The sequence below is a fragment of the Rhipicephalus sanguineus genome, chromosome 2, assembly GCF_013339695.2.
Source record: "Rhipicephalus sanguineus isolate Rsan-2018 chromosome 2, BIME_Rsan_1.4, whole genome shotgun sequence".
Taxonomy (NCBI): domain Eukaryota; kingdom Metazoa; phylum Arthropoda; class Arachnida; order Ixodida; family Ixodidae; genus Rhipicephalus; species Rhipicephalus sanguineus.
In genome coordinates, this window is record NC_051177.1 from 44,452,973 (window position 1) to 44,473,865 (window position 20,893).

Here is a 20,893-nt window from a genome sequence, read left to right on the forward strand (position 1 = left end):
ATATATTACCTCTTGAAGACGAAATCTCTAAGGCGTGGATGCCACCAAAAGCACTAAAGCTTGATACTACGTTGAAAGTGGCAAAGCATGCTGATTGCTTGTGCTTGAAAGCACTACCTAGCACTAGATTTTCGTCAAAGGAAACGCTCATAGGTATGAAGTGCACCCCCACACAAAGCTGACGCCTGCCTTCAACCCAGCTGCGTGTCACGCAAATTAGGTTCGCAAAATGAAATAGGTGGGTATCACACTGCAGAATACACGCAGTTAGTGTACTTACTCGCGCATTTTCACTCGGCTCCTAGTTTTTTTTTTTTTTTTTTTTTTTTGCTTGAATCACAGTTATCCACTCGCGGCGAAGCTGAACACACCGCACCGGCACTATTTCCGTGGCGCGTCGTAATCGTCGCTGACAACGCTAATATCCTCTTGTTGCACAGCTTGTTTTGGCATCCAAAGACGACGCAGTAGTGCCCAGACGAGCTCTTATACGCTGAAGCGGCGTGAACGGGTACTTTTTCGCACTTTAAAGCCTCAGAACTGCAGCTTGGCCTGCTTACTTGGTGCAGCCCGCGCGCGCCTTGGCGGCCCCGGTCAGCCCGGCGTCTGGGTGCGAGAGTATCCGCTCGGCTCGCCAGCAGCCTGGGTCACCTGGGTAGCCTGGGTGCGAGACAGGCGTGCTGTGTTATGGCGCGCCGTGCCTTTAAAGATGGCGCCAGGAGGAGGGTCAACACGTTTGTTAGCATAGGAGCAGACAGGACGTGCGGACGTACGGCCCGTGCCACTTTCACCGGATGAAGTCATGAGCTGCGCTGAAATGGATATGAGACTAAAACACTTTCCCAAACCATGGAAAGTGCAAGGACTCGCCACCTAATTATTTGCTGCGGTGTGAAAGGTTATATTTCAGCTCCGTTACCATGCATAACGATGCTTCACGAAATCCTGTGCGTGCTACATAAAACTAGGTATAGTACGTACCGAGCCTGCCTGGCGCATTTGCGGCAGTAGTAGGCCGCTAGGGTGCCTTGATGCGCGTTTTGTTGCGCGCGCACACATCGAGGCACACTAGTAGGCCGCCAGCGAGTAGCGCTATCGCTGCTACACGGGACCACACGTTTAGCGTGGTGATGGTTTGCAAACATAATACGCCGTCGTCATTACTTGCGCAGTCGGGAACGCGGAGTTACGTCTTCAACGGAACACAAGCATTTAACATACCATTCAGTAGCGCTTGTGTCACAGCCATGCTGGGACTCTAGCCGTGTGCAATTCACTTCACTCGCATGTTGCAGGTTCGATCAGCACGATCGAAACATGAATATCGAAAAGAATGCACACGTATGCTTTTCGCAACGTCGAAGAAGTTAGCCGAGAGGCGTGGATTGTGGCCGTGAATGCACGTTCCATCGCTCAAACCATTTCGCTTCGCTGGTCGAACTCGAGCGTGTTGGTGGCATGCGGCGCTCCATAATATCCACAATAATTGTGATACATGCAATGCACAAGAGGAACTGTGGTTTTATTTTGATCTCGCTCAAGGATATACGAGCGTGAAAGAACATTAACGCACGAGGGGACGTGAAGTGCAACTCGCTCCTCGTGAGTTAGCAGTTGCGGTTCATCGTCGCTGTCACTTTCGCTGCTTTCACAGTCTTCTACGTCCAGTGGAAAATCCTCGTCGTCAAGATGGTTTCCTTCAACATCACTGCTGAAAACAATCTGAAGAATTTCCTCCGCCGAACGACTTCGACCACTCCGCGTCACCATCGTTTACAATTAGAGAGACATCTGGGCGCGAACATTTTGCTCTCAAACCGGTCAACAAGCAAATCGCTTGCAGTGTGCTGCCACCTATCAACAAACGTACAAAAACAAGCGGCGCAGCGGTGGCTACGAAACCCAACACCCAACACTACCAACACACTGGCGAAGGACGGCGTGGATGGAAAGCGTTCGCTCCACGAAAGGCGTCGAGCAGACGCGTCCTCGAATGATTGAAACGTCGCTCGCACGATTCGTAACAGCGCTTTGCTGACAGAGGATAGAGGTTCTATTTTAATGTGTCGCCAACTTGAGATCGCTCAGTTATACAAGAGCACATCGCGAGCCCGCGCGACCGCCTGCGTACAGTGTTATGGGACTCATGTACTACAAGAAACACTGACCAATGCTATATGCAAGTAAAACAGTGTGAGCTTCAACTGAATATGTCAGACGATAACATTTAACTAATCTACGTGGCTACAGAAAGCCTCGCGAAGCTGATAGTATGTGTAAGCTCTGGGCTAGCATTGAAAGCGCGAGTTTCCACGTATTTTAACGAAAACTTCGCGTCTCGCAAGAACGAATCAGATTTCTCGTGTCACGGAGGGCCCGGTTTGTTCACTGATGCAGGGAACATGCAAAGTCGTAGTGTTCCTTTCTATCCAACGCGTTAACACTGAGGCTAGCACAGCCGAACAAGGGAGCGACTGCGTAGTGCTGCCATTTTGTCGTCTACTAACCCTCCTCGAGAGGACGCTCCTGAATTCCGCTTGGCGGCGCGACAGTCTATGGACATTGCGAATAGGCTTAACTGGTAAAAAGAAATATCGCACGGCATATATCCTTACAAACCAGGGCACCTGTGCGCAGGACCTTTCGGGACTTCCTGTCCACAAACACGTACTCTTAATTGCAACTATCCAATTGAGCACACTCCCGTCCAGGTTGAAACTCATCGGCAGAGGCCGTATTAGATTATACGAGAGGTGCCAACAGTGAAATCATTCGCGATATAGAAATTTAGGCTTTCAAGCTCGCTGCAAGGAAGAGAGGCAAAGGCAAATTTTTATATGATTTTAGAACACACCCACGTGCGAAAGGTCAAGACAGCACAGAAGACTCGTAGCCAGATTTCCTTTTTTGTTGGGGGGGGGGCACTTGCTGAAGGCCTTGACTATTTTAGAAAAACACCTATTTTCATTATTTTCGGTAAAACACCACCCTCGATCATAATTCCGAGTGGGGTCGACTTGGGCATGCCCCCCCCCCGGCCATGGCCCTGGCAGATATATTGACTTAGGGCGAAGCCAAGGGGGGGGGGGGGTGGTTCAAACCCCCTCTCGAAAATTTTCAATTTTGCTTGCGTATATATACACGCACACATACAAAAGCACGCACGAACATACTTAAAGCATGGTTGAACCCCCCCCCCCCCCCCCGGAAAAATTTCTGGCTACGCCCCTATGACCATTTGCGTAGGCAAAGGCGAGGGGATAACTTTGCCCCTCCGCACGCGCACACAACAGAATTTTTCGCAGCGTTACACACGCCCGGCTGTAGGTCCCCTTCCTGCCTCCGAATTAAGATACTGACTACGTTGCGTGAACACGGAAACGTGCACACGTTTTTTCTTTTTTTCAGCAACGTCGTTTATTTCAAAAATTACAGTATGGCACCCAATTTGTGCTGGAATAATACGCGTTCTACCACCATTTAAGAGCGAAAAAAATAAAGCTTCGAGGCCAAAAGGGCATGTACTGCATCACATCGGGAGCGGGGCTTATCTTAGTCACCGGTTGTCCATACATACAGAGACGTTCTGAGAACATGGCTCGGTATCGACTGGCATTCGCAAATCATGCACGGCGGTTCACAGCTTACGACACGTTGAGCAAATCAGCTGTGGGCAATTGAGAACTCCAAGGTGACCAGCCAGAGCAGTGTGCCTCGCCGCCGTTTGCAGCGAACGACGAAGCGTCGTCGTCCAAGTACGGGAACTCGCAGGACACGGACCGTCTTCCTTCGACGATGGCATCCACGCTCGCTTGGAACACGTTCTCGGTGTAGGTTCTGAAGCGGTACTTGGCTCTCGTCAGTGATTCGCGAAGGCCATCCTGCTGAGAACCGCCGAGCTTTGGTTTAATCGGAGACCAGACCGAACGGGGTCGATGCAAGTCTCGTCGCGGCGACCATATGAAGCGGTCTTCGGGCCTGGTCGTCTCGGGAAGCACCGAAAACCAAGACCCTTCGTCGGGAATGTGCGCGGCGGCTTCGGGCGGCGCGCCTTCGGCCGAAGAAGAGTCGGAGTTGGCGTAGTCCACCGCCAACTTGTCTATCAGGGGGAGAAGGTCCTCAATGTCGTCGTCATGAAGAACGGACGGGTGGGACCAGGAGTGTCGGCGATTGTAACCTCGGGGGGGCACGTCACAAGGAGAGCGCTGCAGTTCCCTGCCGCCGCCGGCGTAGGAGCAGAAACCGTCCCTGCACGGCTGATGCTGCAAGCTCAGGGACCAGCCTTCTTCGTCGAAGTCTTGCAGAGAGCGGCGCTCCTGACCAACCCACCTGCCGTGGGCGTCGTACAGCCTTCGTTCGGGCAGTCTGCGAGGGAAGCTGCGGGTTCGGCGTCTGCTGACTCTGTCGGCGAAGTAGCCGAAACCCGGGAAAGGCGGCGGCACGACGGGGGACGGGACCAAGGGCGGCGGTGGCAGTGGGTGGTACACTTCCGGATAGTGCATGCTAGGGTGAACAGCTACCTCGGCAAGCTTGAAGCAGTTCATCTCGTCAGCGATGCAGCCGGGTGCGCTGCGAGAAGCCGGCGCAAACGTGGGGCGGCGACAGTCGGCCGGATAGAAGCCTTTCTCCGGAGACGACCATTGTGGCATGAATGCGGCATCCGCGTAAGATGCCACCGGACAACGCCGAGTTCTTTCCCTGAAGCGCAAGTCTCTCGAAGGCGTGTGAACGTCCCGTGGGGCCAGCGAGACGTTTTCCTCCTCACAGCTAGTGCCTTGCGATGGGGAAATAAATTGGCCTTCGGCCGCAGCAGCGCGCTGTCTTTCGGGCCTGGCAAGTATCGTATACTCGACTGGGTCAGCAGCTGGCTTATTTTCCACACTGTCATGACACGTTGAATCGTGCGGAATGTCTTCACGAGCAGGCTGCTGTTCTACATGCTCTTTCGTCTTCTTGGAGTCGTCGCTCGTGTCGCCTAAGTCAACCGGACGGCCGCAGTCGATGTCATCGGCAACGTCGCCACGCGTGCCATGCTTGCCGACCGCTTTCTCGCTCGTGTTACCGCTGCTCCGCCTTCGCTGGGCGCGCTTAAGCAACGAGTCGAACGCACCAGACTTGTCGCCCCTTGGAGGGCCCGGGGAAGCAGCCGACGCGACAGAGCACTTTGCGAACTTGCCTTCGCCGCCGCGTTTAGCACTGCTCGTCCAAGTTTTTCCGTTGCCAGTCTTAGGCGGCTGTCTGGCTCTCGCTCGTGCCCCGCCTCCACCAGACACCATCTTGTCCTTCGCGACTTTCTCAGTCGCCGTCGAGCAGTCGGCAGAGGAAGCAGTCGTGCGGTCGCATCTGTTCATGGCGGAAGCAGCGAAGGTCCTTCGTCGTCCACTGCGGCGCCCCAGGGCCCTGTTCGAACGCTTTGACGTAGTGCGCCGTGGCCGGCCTGCGTGGGTACATCGGCGAGACAGCAGAAACGAAGGCGCAAATGTGGAAACTCACAAACGACGCGTCGCGAACAGCACTTATCTGGAAAATCGGCGGCGTGTTCACGCCCGAGCGATGAGTCGACAACGGTAACGAACTAAGTGGGCGAGGAGAAGCGTATTGGTGTTGCGCCTACCCTACAAAAAAAAAGAACGTTATCAGCTAATGGCGATGACGACGCGTCTCTCCTTCCTACGCAGTTCGCCTTTTCTTTTTATTTTCGGTTAGCACTCGCTCGCGCCACCTGAAAGAAAGAAGAAAAAATATTGCGCGGCGAGATTTCTCGACGCAATGGCGCTGCCCATTGTACGCTCTAAAACGAAAATTAAGGACAATCTTGAGAAACGTCGTAGTAGACATTTTATTAATTTCATTCTGGTCGACTTCCACCCGCGAGCGTCTTCAGGAGATTTCACGTCCCGCTTCGCTTCACCGTGCGAGCTCGTTGCCAAATTTAGCCAAAGGGTCAGGCGTCAGTTCGCGTGGTCCTCGTTATCAACGAAGGCGTCACCTGTGTGGATGATCTCGTAGTCCTGTAGGTCTTCGTCGCCGTCAGGGCCTTCCGCTATGCTGTGGACAGAAGCAGGGGGAACCACGGCTGTTGCCTCTCCTGCGACGTCGGGCTGCGTAGGCGTTACAGTCGCCACGTCCAGCTGCGTCTCGAGGTGCCTCTTGGAGGCCTTTTTCTCGGACGCCCTGGGCAGCAACTTCTTGGGTGCCTTCTTTGCGGCCTGGTGGGAATCTTTCTTTCCGAGGGCGCGCGGCAGGTACAGGGCGAGGTAGTGGTGCACGGCCTTGAGTAGCCGGCGTCGCAGCGTCGCGTAGGCCACCCAACTCACGATAACGAGCAGTGACACGGCGTTCAGTCCCATGAGGACGTGCGTCGAGCTGTCGTCCTCTGTTAATGGTGGTCGGCTGCGGTACGTATCGGACAGCTGGTGCTGGAAGTAGTCGCGGAACCCGCTCCGCTGGTACATGGAGCTGGTGAATGCCTCGGCTCGGTTCATGGCTGCCGGCAACGAGAGAAGGCGCTAGGGCGGCGATCCGATGGCAGCAGCGCAACACCCCGAACCACCTTCTCCTCGTTGACCTGCCTCGATGCCCGCCTTCAGCGACCGAGCTGGGATGATGGTGTTGTCGCCGCTGGCCGGCTGGGCATCACGACGCCGTTAGCTCTGTGGGGTGGGCGACACCGGAGCGCGTGGCCGCCTCAGCTCGCGTGCCCTCTGCGATTTCCTGTTTTGTCGTCGTCTTCATTAGTTCGCGTTGCTGCTTCTTCCATGGCAAACAGGGAGAGGAAAAAATATTATTTGTGCTCTGTCGCATTAGGATGTTTTATTCGAACACCACAATCACATACCAAAGAGAAACCTAAGGAAACATCAAGGGAAAAAAAAAGAGAAAAAAATTTGCATTGACTTAACTCGGCTATGCCAGGATATGCGTAGCGTTAGCAAAGGTTCAGCTGATTATTCTTAGCTTTCCAGATTGTCTTCTTCTTCCAGATTGTCTAGGATTATTAGCCTTCTTCTGTTCATTCTTCGTACGCTGAACCGCTAATTGCCAGGTAACTACTTCTTGATCCGATGACATAAGCTTCTCGCCTCTTCTGCGCCGTCGAGCAGCATTTGCGCTCTCCTTCTCCATGGCGTTACCCACCTGCAAACGCCAGTCAGAGCGGCCCCGGCGCAGTGTCAGACGGCGACTGCACAGCGAAGGCGAATAGCTGCGCGCGCGCCGGCGCCAGTGTGTCTACCGCGGCTACGACGCCACTCCTCCCGAACGCGCAGACCAGCAGCGGCGAGCCGCGCGCGGCGGTGGCGGAGGGCACGTGAGATGCCGGCTTCAGTGAGCCAGCTGTGTGACATCACTGATCCTCGCGCATGCGCAGCACGGCTCATGAGGATCCAGACGAAATCGGCTCCGGCTAGGCAAGAGTAGCTAACGCTACAAAAAACGATCTCTTGTTGCGTGCCCCGTCACTTTCCAGAAACCTTAATTCCTTCTCGGAGAGAGACAAGGAAGGTTTGCTCACGCATGAGTCGTGTTCTGGTATGTGATTGTGGTGGTCGAATTTTTTCGCCTTGCTCATCTTTGCACTGCTCATTTGTCACGTGATTTGTGTCACCTATATATTTTCGGGATGTTTTTGTTTGTATGATGCGACATCGTATTTAGTTGCCTTCAGTGTCGTAGCGCGAGTCTTAAACGGCGACTTACAAGATGGTTGATGTTCATCGTGGAAGCAACACTTAGTGCAATAAGGTTAGATATGAACAGGAAAAGAAAATGACGAAAGCGCCGCTTCGCAACTAAGGGCGCGATTCATCTAAAAATCTAAACGGCGAAGCTGGCGGTATCCTTTTATCTTGGCCATTGCCGAACATTCCAGAATGAATGCGAGGCGAACATTTCAGAACTTACGAGACCCTCAGCTTTTTCAGGATGGTTATCGGTTATCAGCCGGTCTTCTTCTCCACACCACCTGCTTCGCTCCCGCCATAGCTTTCGCCTTTGCTCTCCTCCTCTCTACCCAGCTTCACCCTCTCCACGTCGCTACTCTTTCTCTACCATGCAGGCTCAACTCGCTGCATTAGGCTTCCCTCTCGCCATCTAATAATAATCATAATAATAAATGGGTATATATGCCACAGGAATTTGGTATATTTATTATTTATTTATTTATTTATTTATTTTCGATACTGCCAGTCTCATACGAGACCAAAGCAGAAGGGCATCAGTTCTTGGATACACAATGCAGTTTTCAGTTTCACGTTTATACAGCGGCATATTTGTCAGAACGTGTAAGAATGGTTTGGAGGCAGAAATGCATGTAGGGGTCTCGAGGCAAAATTCAATAAGTGCATTCTGAAAAAATGGCGTTAATTGTATACAAACACTGAGCAATCGGTACATACTTAAAGACGGCATAGAAGACAGCTCTTATCTAGTAGACAATACAACTCTAGTTGTACACAAACACAGGAGCACTGGGATCAATACACCAGAAAAATACACACTTAGGTAACTTTGAACCAGTTCCTGCATCCAGCAAACAAATTCGTTTACGCGCAATTGGACTCGAACATTTATTCCACAAAAAATAACTGCTGTAAAATGACAATACAACAATAGTTGTACACAAACACAAGAGCGCTGGAAACAATACACCAGAAAAATACACACTTAGGTATCTTTGAACCAGTTACTGCACGCAGCAAAACAAAATTGTTTACGCGCAATTGAACGCGAACATTTATTCCACAAAAATAACCGCTAGAAAAGACGATAATACGGCTCATCACAAGAGAAAAAGATAACTGGAAAATTATTTGCAGAACATGTCCTCGATTTTTGAGGTGAACTCTGACAATGATTGTATACTGGTAATCGAGGAATCTAGACTATTCCATTCTGTTATTGACAGGGGAAAGAATGAATGCTTGAAGCAATCGTTGTTCAAGGTGTATTCTGTAATAGTGAACGCATGTTTGTGTCTTAGTTCTCTGGATGCTGCTAGGGAGATGTATTTTGATGCATCGATGCGGCTGCGGTTGTGAAGCAGGTTGTGTAGAAATTTTAATCGTGCCAGTTTTGCTCTCCTCCTCTCTACCCAGCCACCATTCCACCACTCACCGCTGGTTCACCTAAAACGAAGAAAACTATCGTCATCAAATGGGTATGTGCCAATTTGCGGCCTCTCAGAAAACTATCATCATCATCATAAACAGGTATGTGCCGCGGAAAGTGAGTAAACCCCACTATACTCAGCACTGGTCCACTCAAATGAAGAAGACAAGTCACACAACAGGTAGCCCAACAAATGGCTGCGAAGCGACGGCGGCGAGCTGAAAACCCCGCGAGTACGTACAACGAGAGAATACGAGGGAACGGAATAGGCAACGGTGGCTCCAAGAAATCCGCGAAGCGACGGAAGGTCTACACCAACGACGAAGTGCCCGTAGATCTATGAGAGGTGCGAACACTTGGTTTCAGCGCGAGGTTCTGTCTCTGGACTTTGGACATTCGTGTCGCGTCTGTGACCGTCTGTGGTTTAACTCGAACCTCTCTGCGCTGACAGTCAACGTAGAAACAACCTAGCTAAAGCCTAGCAATGACCTAGAAGCAACCTATGAATAACCTGCATCACCTAGCTAAGGTCTAGAAACAACCTAGAAGCAATCAAATTAGTCTTCATAATTGTCCAGCTTCGCTGCTTCAAGCCTTGCACGGCTTAGCGCAAGCTTCGCCAATTTTTGATAGCGAAGCTGTTTAGCAAATCATTCCTTGTCCGGCGAACCAAAAACTATCATCACCATGAACGGGTATGTGCCACAGAAATTTGGTAAATCACATTACTCACCACTGGTCCACTAAAGAGGAAGAAGGCAACAGTGGCAACAGTTAGCCCAACGTGTTTGATTACACACAGGAAACAAAAAGATTACCATGCTAGTTTATATTGGCTTATTTTCAGTACTAATTCCAACCGTTGTTACATCCGTCAAACATCACACCTGATAGTCTGACTGTGTGCTCTGCAGAATTTTCAAGTATTAGCTATGTTTTTTTATCTCTTTTAGTCTAAAATTACAACGTTTATCTTTAGCCTCATAAGTGTTTACCTCAAAATCCTGCCGCCCGGTTCTTGGCCCATCCCCCTTTGTGGATAAGCGCCACTAGTAAGAGGTCATCATCATCATCATCATCATCATCAAATGGCTGCGAAGCGACGGCGGCGAGCCGAAGACTCCGTGTAGGTACAACGAGAGAATACTAGGGAACGGGATAGGCAACGGTGGCTCCAAGAAGTCCGCGAAGTGATGGAAGGTCTACGCCAACGACGTCGTGCCCGTAGACCTATGAGAGGTGCGAACGCTCGGTTTCAGCGCGAGGTTCTGTCTCTGGACTTTGGACATCCGTATCGTGTCTGTGACTATATGTAGCTTAATTAACTCGAACTGCTCTGCGCTAAGAATCAACATAGGAACAACCGAGCATGATTTAGCAAAAGCCTATAAAACGATTTATAGAAGCAACCTAGCAACAACCTGCATCACCAAGCTAAGGCCTAGAAACAACCTATAGAAGCAACTAGATTAGTCTTCAGAATCGTCCAGTTTCGCTGTTTCATGTCTTGCGCAGTTTAGTGCAAGCTTCGCCGTTTTTTGTACACAACCGACGGAGTTTCTCCTCGCGAAAACATTTGATTTCGTTTTATTTATTTCTGCTCCTCTCCGCTTTTCATCTCCTCTCCACTTCGCCGAGCCGACTTTTCGTTTAACGCTCGCACCTGCTGTACTCGCTAGTGCGGCTTGCCCAATGCCTGTGGCGCATACCCGCCCGAGGTTTTTTTGTCCATGACGGACGGACTAACGCACGGCTTTAAGGCCGAGACAGACGGTACGATTTTCCATGCGATGCGACGTCCGACACGGCGGTGGGGCAACCGGAATGATGACTTTTCATAGCATCGTACAGCCACCATTCCCTCTCCCCTACCGCCGTGTCGCACGTCGCATCGCATGGAAAATCGTACCGTCTGTCTCGCCCTTTAAACAGCCCCGCTGTTTAAAAAAATGCGGGGGGGGGGGGGGGGGGGAGAGGAAGAACATACACACATATCCGCAATGAATTGCCAATGATGGAAGAACATATATAGATAAAACTGCAAACATTCAACGACTGCTCAAAAATGTTCATAAGTTACGTGCTGGCTTAGAGCTCCCACGCTTTCTCAGAAATTTATTGATGTATAAAACATACAGTATATTTATCCTTTGGAAGTTTCTTGATGTCCAGTTATAATAAAAAGGCACGATGAGGTCGTATTCCCGCTACTGATCATAAACGAATGATACATCTGCACGTATGGGCTGGAAAAAAAAAAAACTTTTAGACTTAGTATTATCTACCTGCTTGGTGACAAGTTATAACGTGAACAGTTTTTTTTTTTTTTTTTTTTGAAAATCGTATTTTGCTCACTAGGAACATTACAGGTTTGATTTCTGGCTGCGTGTTCGTATTTCCATGGAGGCTGACTTCAAAAGCGATAGTGAAACAGGTCATTTGGTGACGTAAAGAACCGCAAGTGGCCCAAATGAATTCGGATGTAATAATTCACGATTACTCAATTACATAAAATTCAATCAACTGGGTTTAATTAAAGATCATATACAGCTCGAAGTGGGGGCAGGGCAGGCAAGTGTGGTCAGTTGTCATGTGGGGCTCTGCTGTATTCCATGGCAGAAAGAAATTTCGGGAAGGGTATGTACCCGGTGTGCCACTCCATGGCTACACCCCCGACTGTAATGTAGTTATGTAGTTATCCGGCGGTACTTCAATTAAGATGCCGTGACGTTCAAGCTGTAGATCAATGACATAACGGGTCTGTGTTCAATACAGCAATAATATATGAGGAGACTTCCCATGAAACACAAAATAAGCCATTTCACGTCTAAAAAAAAACGTCTTGAACGGCTAGCTAAAAGGTCTTGGCCTAGACGTTCTGAAGCCACGGCTATCCGACCGTCGCATAGCCGTGCTAATGTGACGCTAAAAGTTGTCTAAACAAACGTTTTGACAAGATCAAGCTAAGACGTTTTCGTAATTTTGCTGTTATGGCTTTCGAAATGTAAAACAAGCTGTTATAACTGTCTTTACAGCATGTTTGGCCGGCAGCCTGTTGGCTACCGTAGGAATTTAGATAATAGAGAGACTGAAAAGAGCTCCCGCGGGAGCACTTTCCTGTTTTTTTTCTCCCATTTACTATGTCAGTCGTCGTGCAGGTGGCCAATCAAGCAACATCACTAACATACCTGTTCATCCAGCCATGTCCTCACTGTGGCATTCATAAATGTTCGACGTGCCATGTGCCGGGAAAACTACTTCAGCACACCACATATATCCAATTTTCATATAGAGCACATCGGTTTACTACAGTGGCGTAGTCAGGGGGTGGCACACCGCCGCCCCCCCCCCCCCGAATGTTATTTTTTTTTTTGCCATGGCATATAGAGCCCGAAATGACACTCGACCACATTTGCCTGACCAGATTTGTCAGTCGCTGCTGTGCGAGCGTGCTGCTAGAGGCATCGTTATCTGTTGATAGTGTAGCGAAGCGTTCGAACTCAGTAACGGGTCGTCCTCTCGAGCACCTTCTAGTGGGTCGCCTTCTTCGGCTCTTTTCGGAGAGAACGCAGCTCGTGCTGAGAGTCGGCCCCGCCTTGACTGTCGCTGTCGGGTATCGTCGCCGAGTGCCCGCTAATAAACGTCTTTATAATAGTAATATATATCTACAGGTATACATCGCGTTGCGGTGTGAAACCAATCATTTTGGGGGTTTTGTTGTCTGCATCATTTGCTTGAGTAAAACCGATGGTCACCTCTTTTTTGACATGCCGTTTTGGCATATTGGCCCTTCTCGACAAAACATTCGAAGAATCATTGAGGCTGTGCACTCGCACTTTCCGACAAAATGACTAAAAGATGTCTCGAAGTAGACGTTATAAATTTGTTTGGCAAAATAGATTCTGGCTATGCCGCAGCTGTTGAAAATGCTAATAAGCAGTATATATGCAAGCATATTTGAGACGCAAATGTTATATTAAATAATGTCTACTTTAGGTCTTCTCGTAGACCAAGATGTCTATAGCCGTTTGTAGCTGTGTCGAGACGTTTTTTAGAGGTTTTGTGTTTCGTAGGTTGCACAGCACATTTTTTTTTCCCCATAGTGTACACCCACTACATTTACAAGCTTGGGGAGTAGTATAGTAATAGACTCTATTAATTTGAGGAGCAGGCGACTTCTTCGCCCCCTGTGAGCGGCGTTCTCTGTGCAGGATGCCGTGTGCCCTGGACGTCCGTCACGCCCTGTCCACTAGGCGAGTGTTGAGGCCGGCCAGCCAACGTTACTAGACTAGCAACGTTTGTCCAGCCGGGCCTCCCACTGCTGGATGCTTGGTTCTATGGGCTGTAAATCTCTGGGGCATACAGTGGCGTAACTAGATAGGACGGCGCTCATGGCAAATATATTTCCGCACCCTTCATGATGGTAATGATAGTGATTATTATTATTATTATTATTATTATTATTATTATTATTATTATTATTATTATTATTATTATTATTATATTATTATTAATAATATATGCAAGAAAAGGCCATCTGGATGTTCTGGGCAAATGAGTGAGCGGTTTCTTGATTGATTGTTCACTACAGTGGCCTAAAGCCGTCTTGCACATCCACGCATCGTACCACCAGGAGTCCACAAGGTTAGAAAAAATGTGAAAGAAGAAATGGACCTTGCCGCCGTCCTGCTGTCGTCTCGCTTTGCACGAAAAGTTCGTAAATTACATACAACCACACAAAAGAAATCGACGAAGTAGGCATGTAAACGGTTCTTATCGTTTTTGGATACATCACCATGAAATGTATACATTGTTCAAAATTATTTATTGCGTACATCAAATCTGCATACTACGCTATGATACATTCAAAAGTTTGTTCCGGCAAACCCTTTTGTTGCATATATTATTGCCTTTTGCGGTGACAGTGCGCATTTTGATTGTGAACAATGGTTGCCAAGAAAAACGCGTGCGTTATATTTGACATGGAGCACGCTTATTAAGAAAAGAGCTGTTACTCTCCGGTCACACATTTCCGCCGTAGGCTGCAGCCTAGACCAGGGGTCTCAAACACGCGGACCAAACAGCGGCCCGCACGTGACTGCCTTCATCGCATGTTTTTTTTTAAATTATTATTTCCTTAATAAGTGCGGTCATGAGCTACACAGTCATGGCTTGTCTAAAGCATTTTCTTCTTGAGGGAACCCCTGCGATCAACATGTGTTAATACGTAACCGTGATACAAAAATCTATATTTCAGAATCGTCGTCCAAATTTTAGTCATTTTGGGGGTAGATATATGTTGTTGGAATCGCGGCGCCATATCGCCTTCAGAAATGACCCATATATGAGATAGGGGAAAGTTATTTCAAATGGCAACGTAATGCATTTGAAACATTAGCCTTTTTTGTCTGCCTCATCCAGAGCCTATATCGACCAGATGACGCTGACACCATCTCATGTAGCCACCATAACCCGTTTACATGAAACATCAAACGCAAAATCTTGAGCTCTATCAGAAGAAAGTGAAGTGTCATTGTAGCTTACCGCCTCACTGAAGCCGACAGATGTTCGTGATCCGCCTTCTCCCCCGAGGTAGTGAGTGAAACATGAGCTTATAGATTTTTTTCTGGTGTAACTTTCCTGCTTGGGGCGTCCGATACGCACAGTCAGTTAGGAATCTTAAAGATACGCTAACGAGAAATATTATGTTGAAGTGGAATGAGCAGGGGCAGTGAAGAATGCGTGCAGTTTGGGTGTGGAAAGATAAGTGATTAGTGGAGATAAGGCCATAAGCGAGGACCGAATATCTCTTACTCAATTTCTCTCGCCCCTGACTCAGTGCTGAAGCGATGCCGTCACGAATCTGATTGCTCTCAGCGAATAAGAAAGCTCCACCACACGTCACCACGTGAGCAAATGGCCGCTGTTTAGCCGCGGTGCAGTGAAGCCGCAGCTTTCATGATTGCCGCGATAGATGCATGTGGTTGCAGACTTAGAACCTCGCAGCGAAGATCTCATCATGGAAGCAGGATTGCATTTCAGTGAGTCTGCAATGATCCCCCAGTGCTGTTGTGGCGGCGGCGGCGGCAGCTCTTTCTGCGTACGAAGCCTGGCTCCAACCGACGGAAAGCGAAGCGTCGTTTTCGTCGACGGCATACGAGGCGTCCGATTGCCAAATACAGCTTATGTTCGCGCGTATTTAATTTTTCGTTTTTATTAATGGCGTTTTCCTTTTGGAGAACTCGGGCAGAGGCGCCATGCCGTGAAGAGAGCCGCGGCAGCCGGCAGAGCAGGGCCATGCATGCAGGGCCACTCAATCCAACAGGACTCAATCCGCCCGTGGAATGCGGCGCACATCCTAAGAGCCGGAGGGAGGGTACCAGTGAGGAGAACTATACCATGAGATCAAAACCATCGAAGCCCCATTGGCCCCATAGTTCGCTGCGGAACAGCGGCAGAACACGTGTGAAATCCGACGCTTGCTGCGAGGCTCGCTCGTATAAACTACGTTAACATCACTGGGGTCAGACTACACCTGGCTGCTGTTATTCCCGCCACGCTCACCGGCAGAAGCAAAATAAAAAAACGAAACGAATGAGAAAGATATCAAGATCAAGATATCAAAATCACGGCCGGACTGCGTTTGTGATCACTACGAGAAACGTACATGTATATATCCTTCAGTTTTTTGCAATTTTCTCGCTTATTAAAGCTCAGTTCACAGTAATAATGGCACGAATGTGATCGTAATAGGATAATATTTGCCATTGCAGTTCTACTTCCTGTCCTACTAGTAGACACGGGCGCTGCAGTCGACATACTACGACATCACGATCACGCAATGTCACCTCGCTTCACAGAACCTTGCTCTAAAGACGGGAAGCCGGCGGCCCGAGCGCGTTTTTTTCTTTGAGTTTCCCCCTTCAATCAGCCTCGCTCAGGGGCGTAGCCAGGGGGGGGGGGAGGGTTCAACCCCCCCCCCCGAAATTTTTCAGTTTTGCTTGCGTATATATACACGCACACATACAAACGCACGCACGAACATACATAAAGTATGGTTGAACCCCCCCCCCCCGAAAAAAATTTCTGGCTACGCCCCTGGCCTCGCTTCACAACCAGTTCATGTGCACTGGCATCCAGAAATATCAAGAGCTTAGAAAGCGTGATCAATGTTTTCGGTGATGATGCACACAATTAGTGCGCCGCGCATGTAAAAAGAGCAGGGTGTAATTTCACATTTACGCTTTTACTTCAAGGATAACGAACATAACGACGCATGGCTGATAAAGCTAGCTTAGAAGGGGCAATGAGCCGAAGTCCCGCGCACGTGTTCGCAGCAAGCACTCCCGAGAAGACGACTTTGTCTAGAGACTAGGAGCGCAAATGTTAATTTGGTGAGCGACAGTGAGTTCACACGTGACACCTCCCTCTTCACGTGAAGACGCCCACACCACGAAGTCCTCTAAAAAATTACTTCGAGTTCGGAGACGTCATTCCTCAACCCCATCCTACGCACGCTGATCGGGGAAAATATCGTGGGGAAGGTATACCGATACACAGAGAAAAATTATGAGGGTGACGCAATTTGATGGTAGAAAGCAGTCTGTAAACGAGTTTCTGGTTTGAAAAAGACAAGAAGGACACCTTGCAGGAAAGCTCATACTTAGTTTTTTTTTTCTTTTTCATTTCGTTATTTCATCCCGACGTCTGTACATGAAAGCTCGCCGTAAGCTTGGAGGCTGACATGTCTGATGAGTTGGTAAAGAGCTGCTCGATCGCAACCCTTAAGCAACAAGACCGTGGGCAGTGCTTTCTCTTTCCGATTTTCACTACGGTTATTACGTGTGGAAGAACAAAGGTGGTTTGTGCCGAACTAGAAGAAAACGAACATTTCAAGCGATATTTCAAGCGATAAGTTCAGTGGCCAAGCTAGAAGGAGGTTTGGGAGGTTCAACCTCCCACCGCCCCGATATTATTACATTTTATATATGTACGTATATGCACACACATACGAAAACATGCCAGATCACACATAAAGTGGAGTCAGAACCCCAGAAAAAAATTTTTGTCTACGACCCTGCTAGGTACGTTCACGGTTAAAATCATGCTTATGTGGAAGCGGGCTTACACCGATCTTTTTGTCTTATTGCTTTTCGAGAGGCATTCAAAAGTCGTGGCGAAGAGACGTGCTCATGCAGGGGCTACAGAATATAGCGCAAGCCTTCACCTCCTCGAGAACAGTTTCAAGACAGAAGATACGCTGGACCAGACGAAAAAAGGCAATGCTGCTTACGCAGACAAAGCGCCGACAAATTGAATGTCGGAAGCCACAGGCTTCCAGATAATTGTGTTTCGTTTGTTGAAGGAAAGGAGCACCACTTAACTAGTCAAAAGAGTCTCTAGCCTCACGGGTGCCCCCCCCCCCCCCCAAGTTACGCCACTGGATGCATACAATATTTTGTACGGAGTCAGGTATACATCTTTCGGTGATTGCATTCTTTGTTGTAGCTCGTTGGGCAGGCGACGGTAAGTTGACGCACACGACAGTGCGTGTCGAGTGACAAGTGTAAAAAAAAGTAATACAATAAAAGTTTTGCGCAACCGTGCCTTTAGAACAGCGCGTAAATTAAAAAAGAAAAACATACGCTGGTGCCTCCGCAGAATATGTTAGTTATTTTGCCGAGGATGAAGTCCCCGGTTTGACTACCACATCTGCAACGACGACACTTATGAGGGCTTCTCTCGAAGACTCTTGTCGTGAGCGTTGTAACGTGAGCGTTGTGAGGGAGCCGGCAGCTCCTTCAGGGAACAATGGCGATAGGAAGGCATTCGCTTCCTGCGCCGATGTTTCGAAAAATTATTTTTTTTCGCCAACTAGCATTTCCTTTCTGCCAAAGGAAATGTGAAGAAGCCAGTGACATAGCTAGGGAATGGTATGGAGGGTTCAGCACCCCACCCCAGTGCCCCACCGAAATTTTTACGCTTTTACACGCGCACACATGCATACAACCACACACACTTACATAAAGGATGCTGAACCCCTCACCCCCCCTAAAAACAACAACAACAACAAAGATAAAGCAAAGAGAAAAATTGGGGGACCCTTAAGCTTCGCCTTTAAGAGTTGAACGCGATAGCGAAATCCGGCCCCTAGTGCGCACTTCAACCACTAAGTGCATACTTATTAATGTGTATTGTTACACACACACACGCACGCACGCGCGCGAATTTTACAGGCTTTCGATCTAAAGCAAGAGTCGCATGGCCTCCAAGATATACGCCGCGCGCCGGCCCTCTCGGAAGCCATGAAAAGGCGAGACATATTTCTCACAATGCCTCACAGATGGCAGCACATTATCTAGTGTTTGCTGCGTTGGCTTGATATGTTTTCCTCTAGATGGACATAGTTGTCCATTTTTAGAGCTGTTTGAAAGTTCGTGTGTGTATTTAGCGGCGATGGCTGCACTATCCCGGCGTTTTTCGACGTAGTTTGATGGCCTCGCGAATGCGCCTACCGTATGGGCTCGTTTTCGTCGTGACACCTGCCGAACAAAATGCGTCGAGAGTCCTTTCACTACATGACATTTATGTAGTGTTTTTGTCCGAAGCAGCTGCAAGCAACATCGTGGCTTTGTGGTAAGACACCTGCTTGCCACGCGAACGGCCCGGGTTCGATCCTCATTGGGACCGAAGATTTTATCGTTTATTTTATTTGCTACTTTCTCGATTTTTCGCTCACGGATGATTTTCCGCTCACAACCAACGGTGCCGACGCCGACAGCGGAATTTCTGCGACACGAGCTCTCTAACGCTACCGCGTTAATACGCCCCTGGAGATGTGAAATCTATTGCGTTCACACGGTCACACAAAATGCGATCTTTGTGCAAGACTTCAGCCGAAAATAATTCACGTTTCAAGATGATCAGAGTGCTATCACCAGAGAAAAGGTTTTTTTTTTTACCTGTCGCTTCAATGTGTAGTTATTTGACTCATAGTCAGACAGGCACTCTTCTTGGGAAAGAAAATCCAGGCGCTCTTTAGATGCAATAACGAAACCGAAACTGTATATTGTGTGCGTACCATCATCATCATTCTTAGAATTGGCGAGTACCAGGCCCCGGAAAGTCGCAAGTTCCAGCGATCGCCACAGAGGGCGAAAAAATCGACCGCGGCGAGTTCCAGCTTCAAACACAGGGAGTGGATCTACTAACCTCTGCGTTAGGATAACATGGCGACGTTGTGGTGGCCGCCATTCGCGCTATTTGACTTTTTATGTAGGGGCGCCCTCGTCGGGCCTAAACTGCTGCTAGAGGACGGACGTGTTTTTCGTGGGCTCCGGAATGACAGCGTCAGATAAGTGCTTTTTTTTTTTGCATGATTCGAGCTTGTTTCTTTAGTTAAGCCACTAGATTGCAGCTTAATAGAGCTTACAACTTTGTGCTGTTGGTACAAAGTGGTGTGACAGTCGCTTCGGGTGTTTTTTTTTTTAATATTTGTTTTTTTGGCCACCACGTGGCTGAAAGGTGCACAGGTGCTTTGAAGTGAACATACTTGCGGAGTTTTATATCATTTGGCTTTAAGTGTATCTAATCTGCCGCGTGAATGCTCTATAGCCATGGTCAAAAAGACCGTAAAGTGTTCAGGATGCGGAATGGGGCGGAAAATAGAGGTTTGTGAGGATGAGACGACAGAGAGAGCTGACGCCAAGTGTAAGCAATGCGAGTTAGAGGCGAAGATGGAAATAATGATGGCCGCCCAGAATGAGCTCAAGGTGAGAATCTCCGAGCTGGAGAAAGCGGTAGCGACAGAGCGGGAAAAAACGATGGCTATGGCGGAAAGGCTTAAGTCAGCCGAGGAGGGATTGGCAAAGGTAGCCATGCCAGCAAATGTAGCCACGGGGAACAGGGAAGCAGGCGACAGCGGGAAAAATGGGGCATCGACCCCCACAGTGGTAGGCGCGAAGGGGGAAACAGGTTTGGAAAAGACAGGTGCAAGGGACACAGGACCCACCTTCCGCGAAGTAGTCTTGGGAACGGGAGGGGACAAAACAACAGCAGTAGCACGCGCTAGTAACAGGTGCAGTGGCCAGGTGCGGGAGAGTCCACCAGAAAAGTCGGATCACGTGATAATCGCCGGGGACTCGAATTTAGCTACATGCGCAGAAGCAGTCAAGGAAAGGGTGAGAGGCGACAAACGAGTTTTAATAGGAAAGTTCCCGGGCCATAGGCTGGGATCAGTGATGAGACAAGCTAACGCAAAACTCGCAGCTAAGTCTAATGGACGTAACCTCGTGATAATCGCGGGAGGTCTAAACGACGTCTTGAGTAACGAATCAGCCGAACTAGCGACCACATTGGCGAAAGGGGTCGATGACATGCGCGCCATTTCCCTCAGGTGCAGATAGTGGTATGCACAATACCGGAGGTACCGGTGCGTGACGGCAACCTGCAAAGAGCGGTTGTCGACGCAAACAAAGAGATATGGCAGATGAGTAGAGAGAAAGGCATCGAGGTAGTGGAAATAAACAGAGAGGTGCACAGGTGGGGTGGTTTTCGAAGAGACGGAATACACTTCGATAGGAGGCTTGGCCATGAGGTGGGTTGGCGTCTTGCAGGACGCGCAGTAGCTTTTTTGGGGGGCACGCGGGCCCTTCAGTGCCCATGGTAGCTTGTAATGAGGAAAACAACCAGGGGGACTCTTTGACAGGTAGTATAGCGAAAAAACAGAGGAAAAGGTAAAAGAAGGGAGAAGGCGCGTGTTGCAATTATTTACATTAACATGCAG

The 20,893-nt window shown here is 49.1% G+C and overlaps 1 protein-coding gene across 1 annotated transcript in view; it reads right to left on the bottom strand.

Moving 5' to 3' along the window:
* Positions 1-5,830: 5,830 nt before the first annotated feature.
* LOC125757135 (uncharacterized) overlaps positions 5,831-20,893 on the bottom strand; it is a 31,948-nt gene continuing 16,885 nt past the window's right edge. The window contains exon 2 of the mRNA XM_049412333.1: positions 5,831-5,989. Within this exon, the coding sequence (XP_049268290.1) occupies positions 5,952-5,989 (38 nt within the window). The 3' untranslated portion in view covers positions 5,831-5,951. The remainder of the gene's footprint in view (positions 5,990-20,893) is intronic.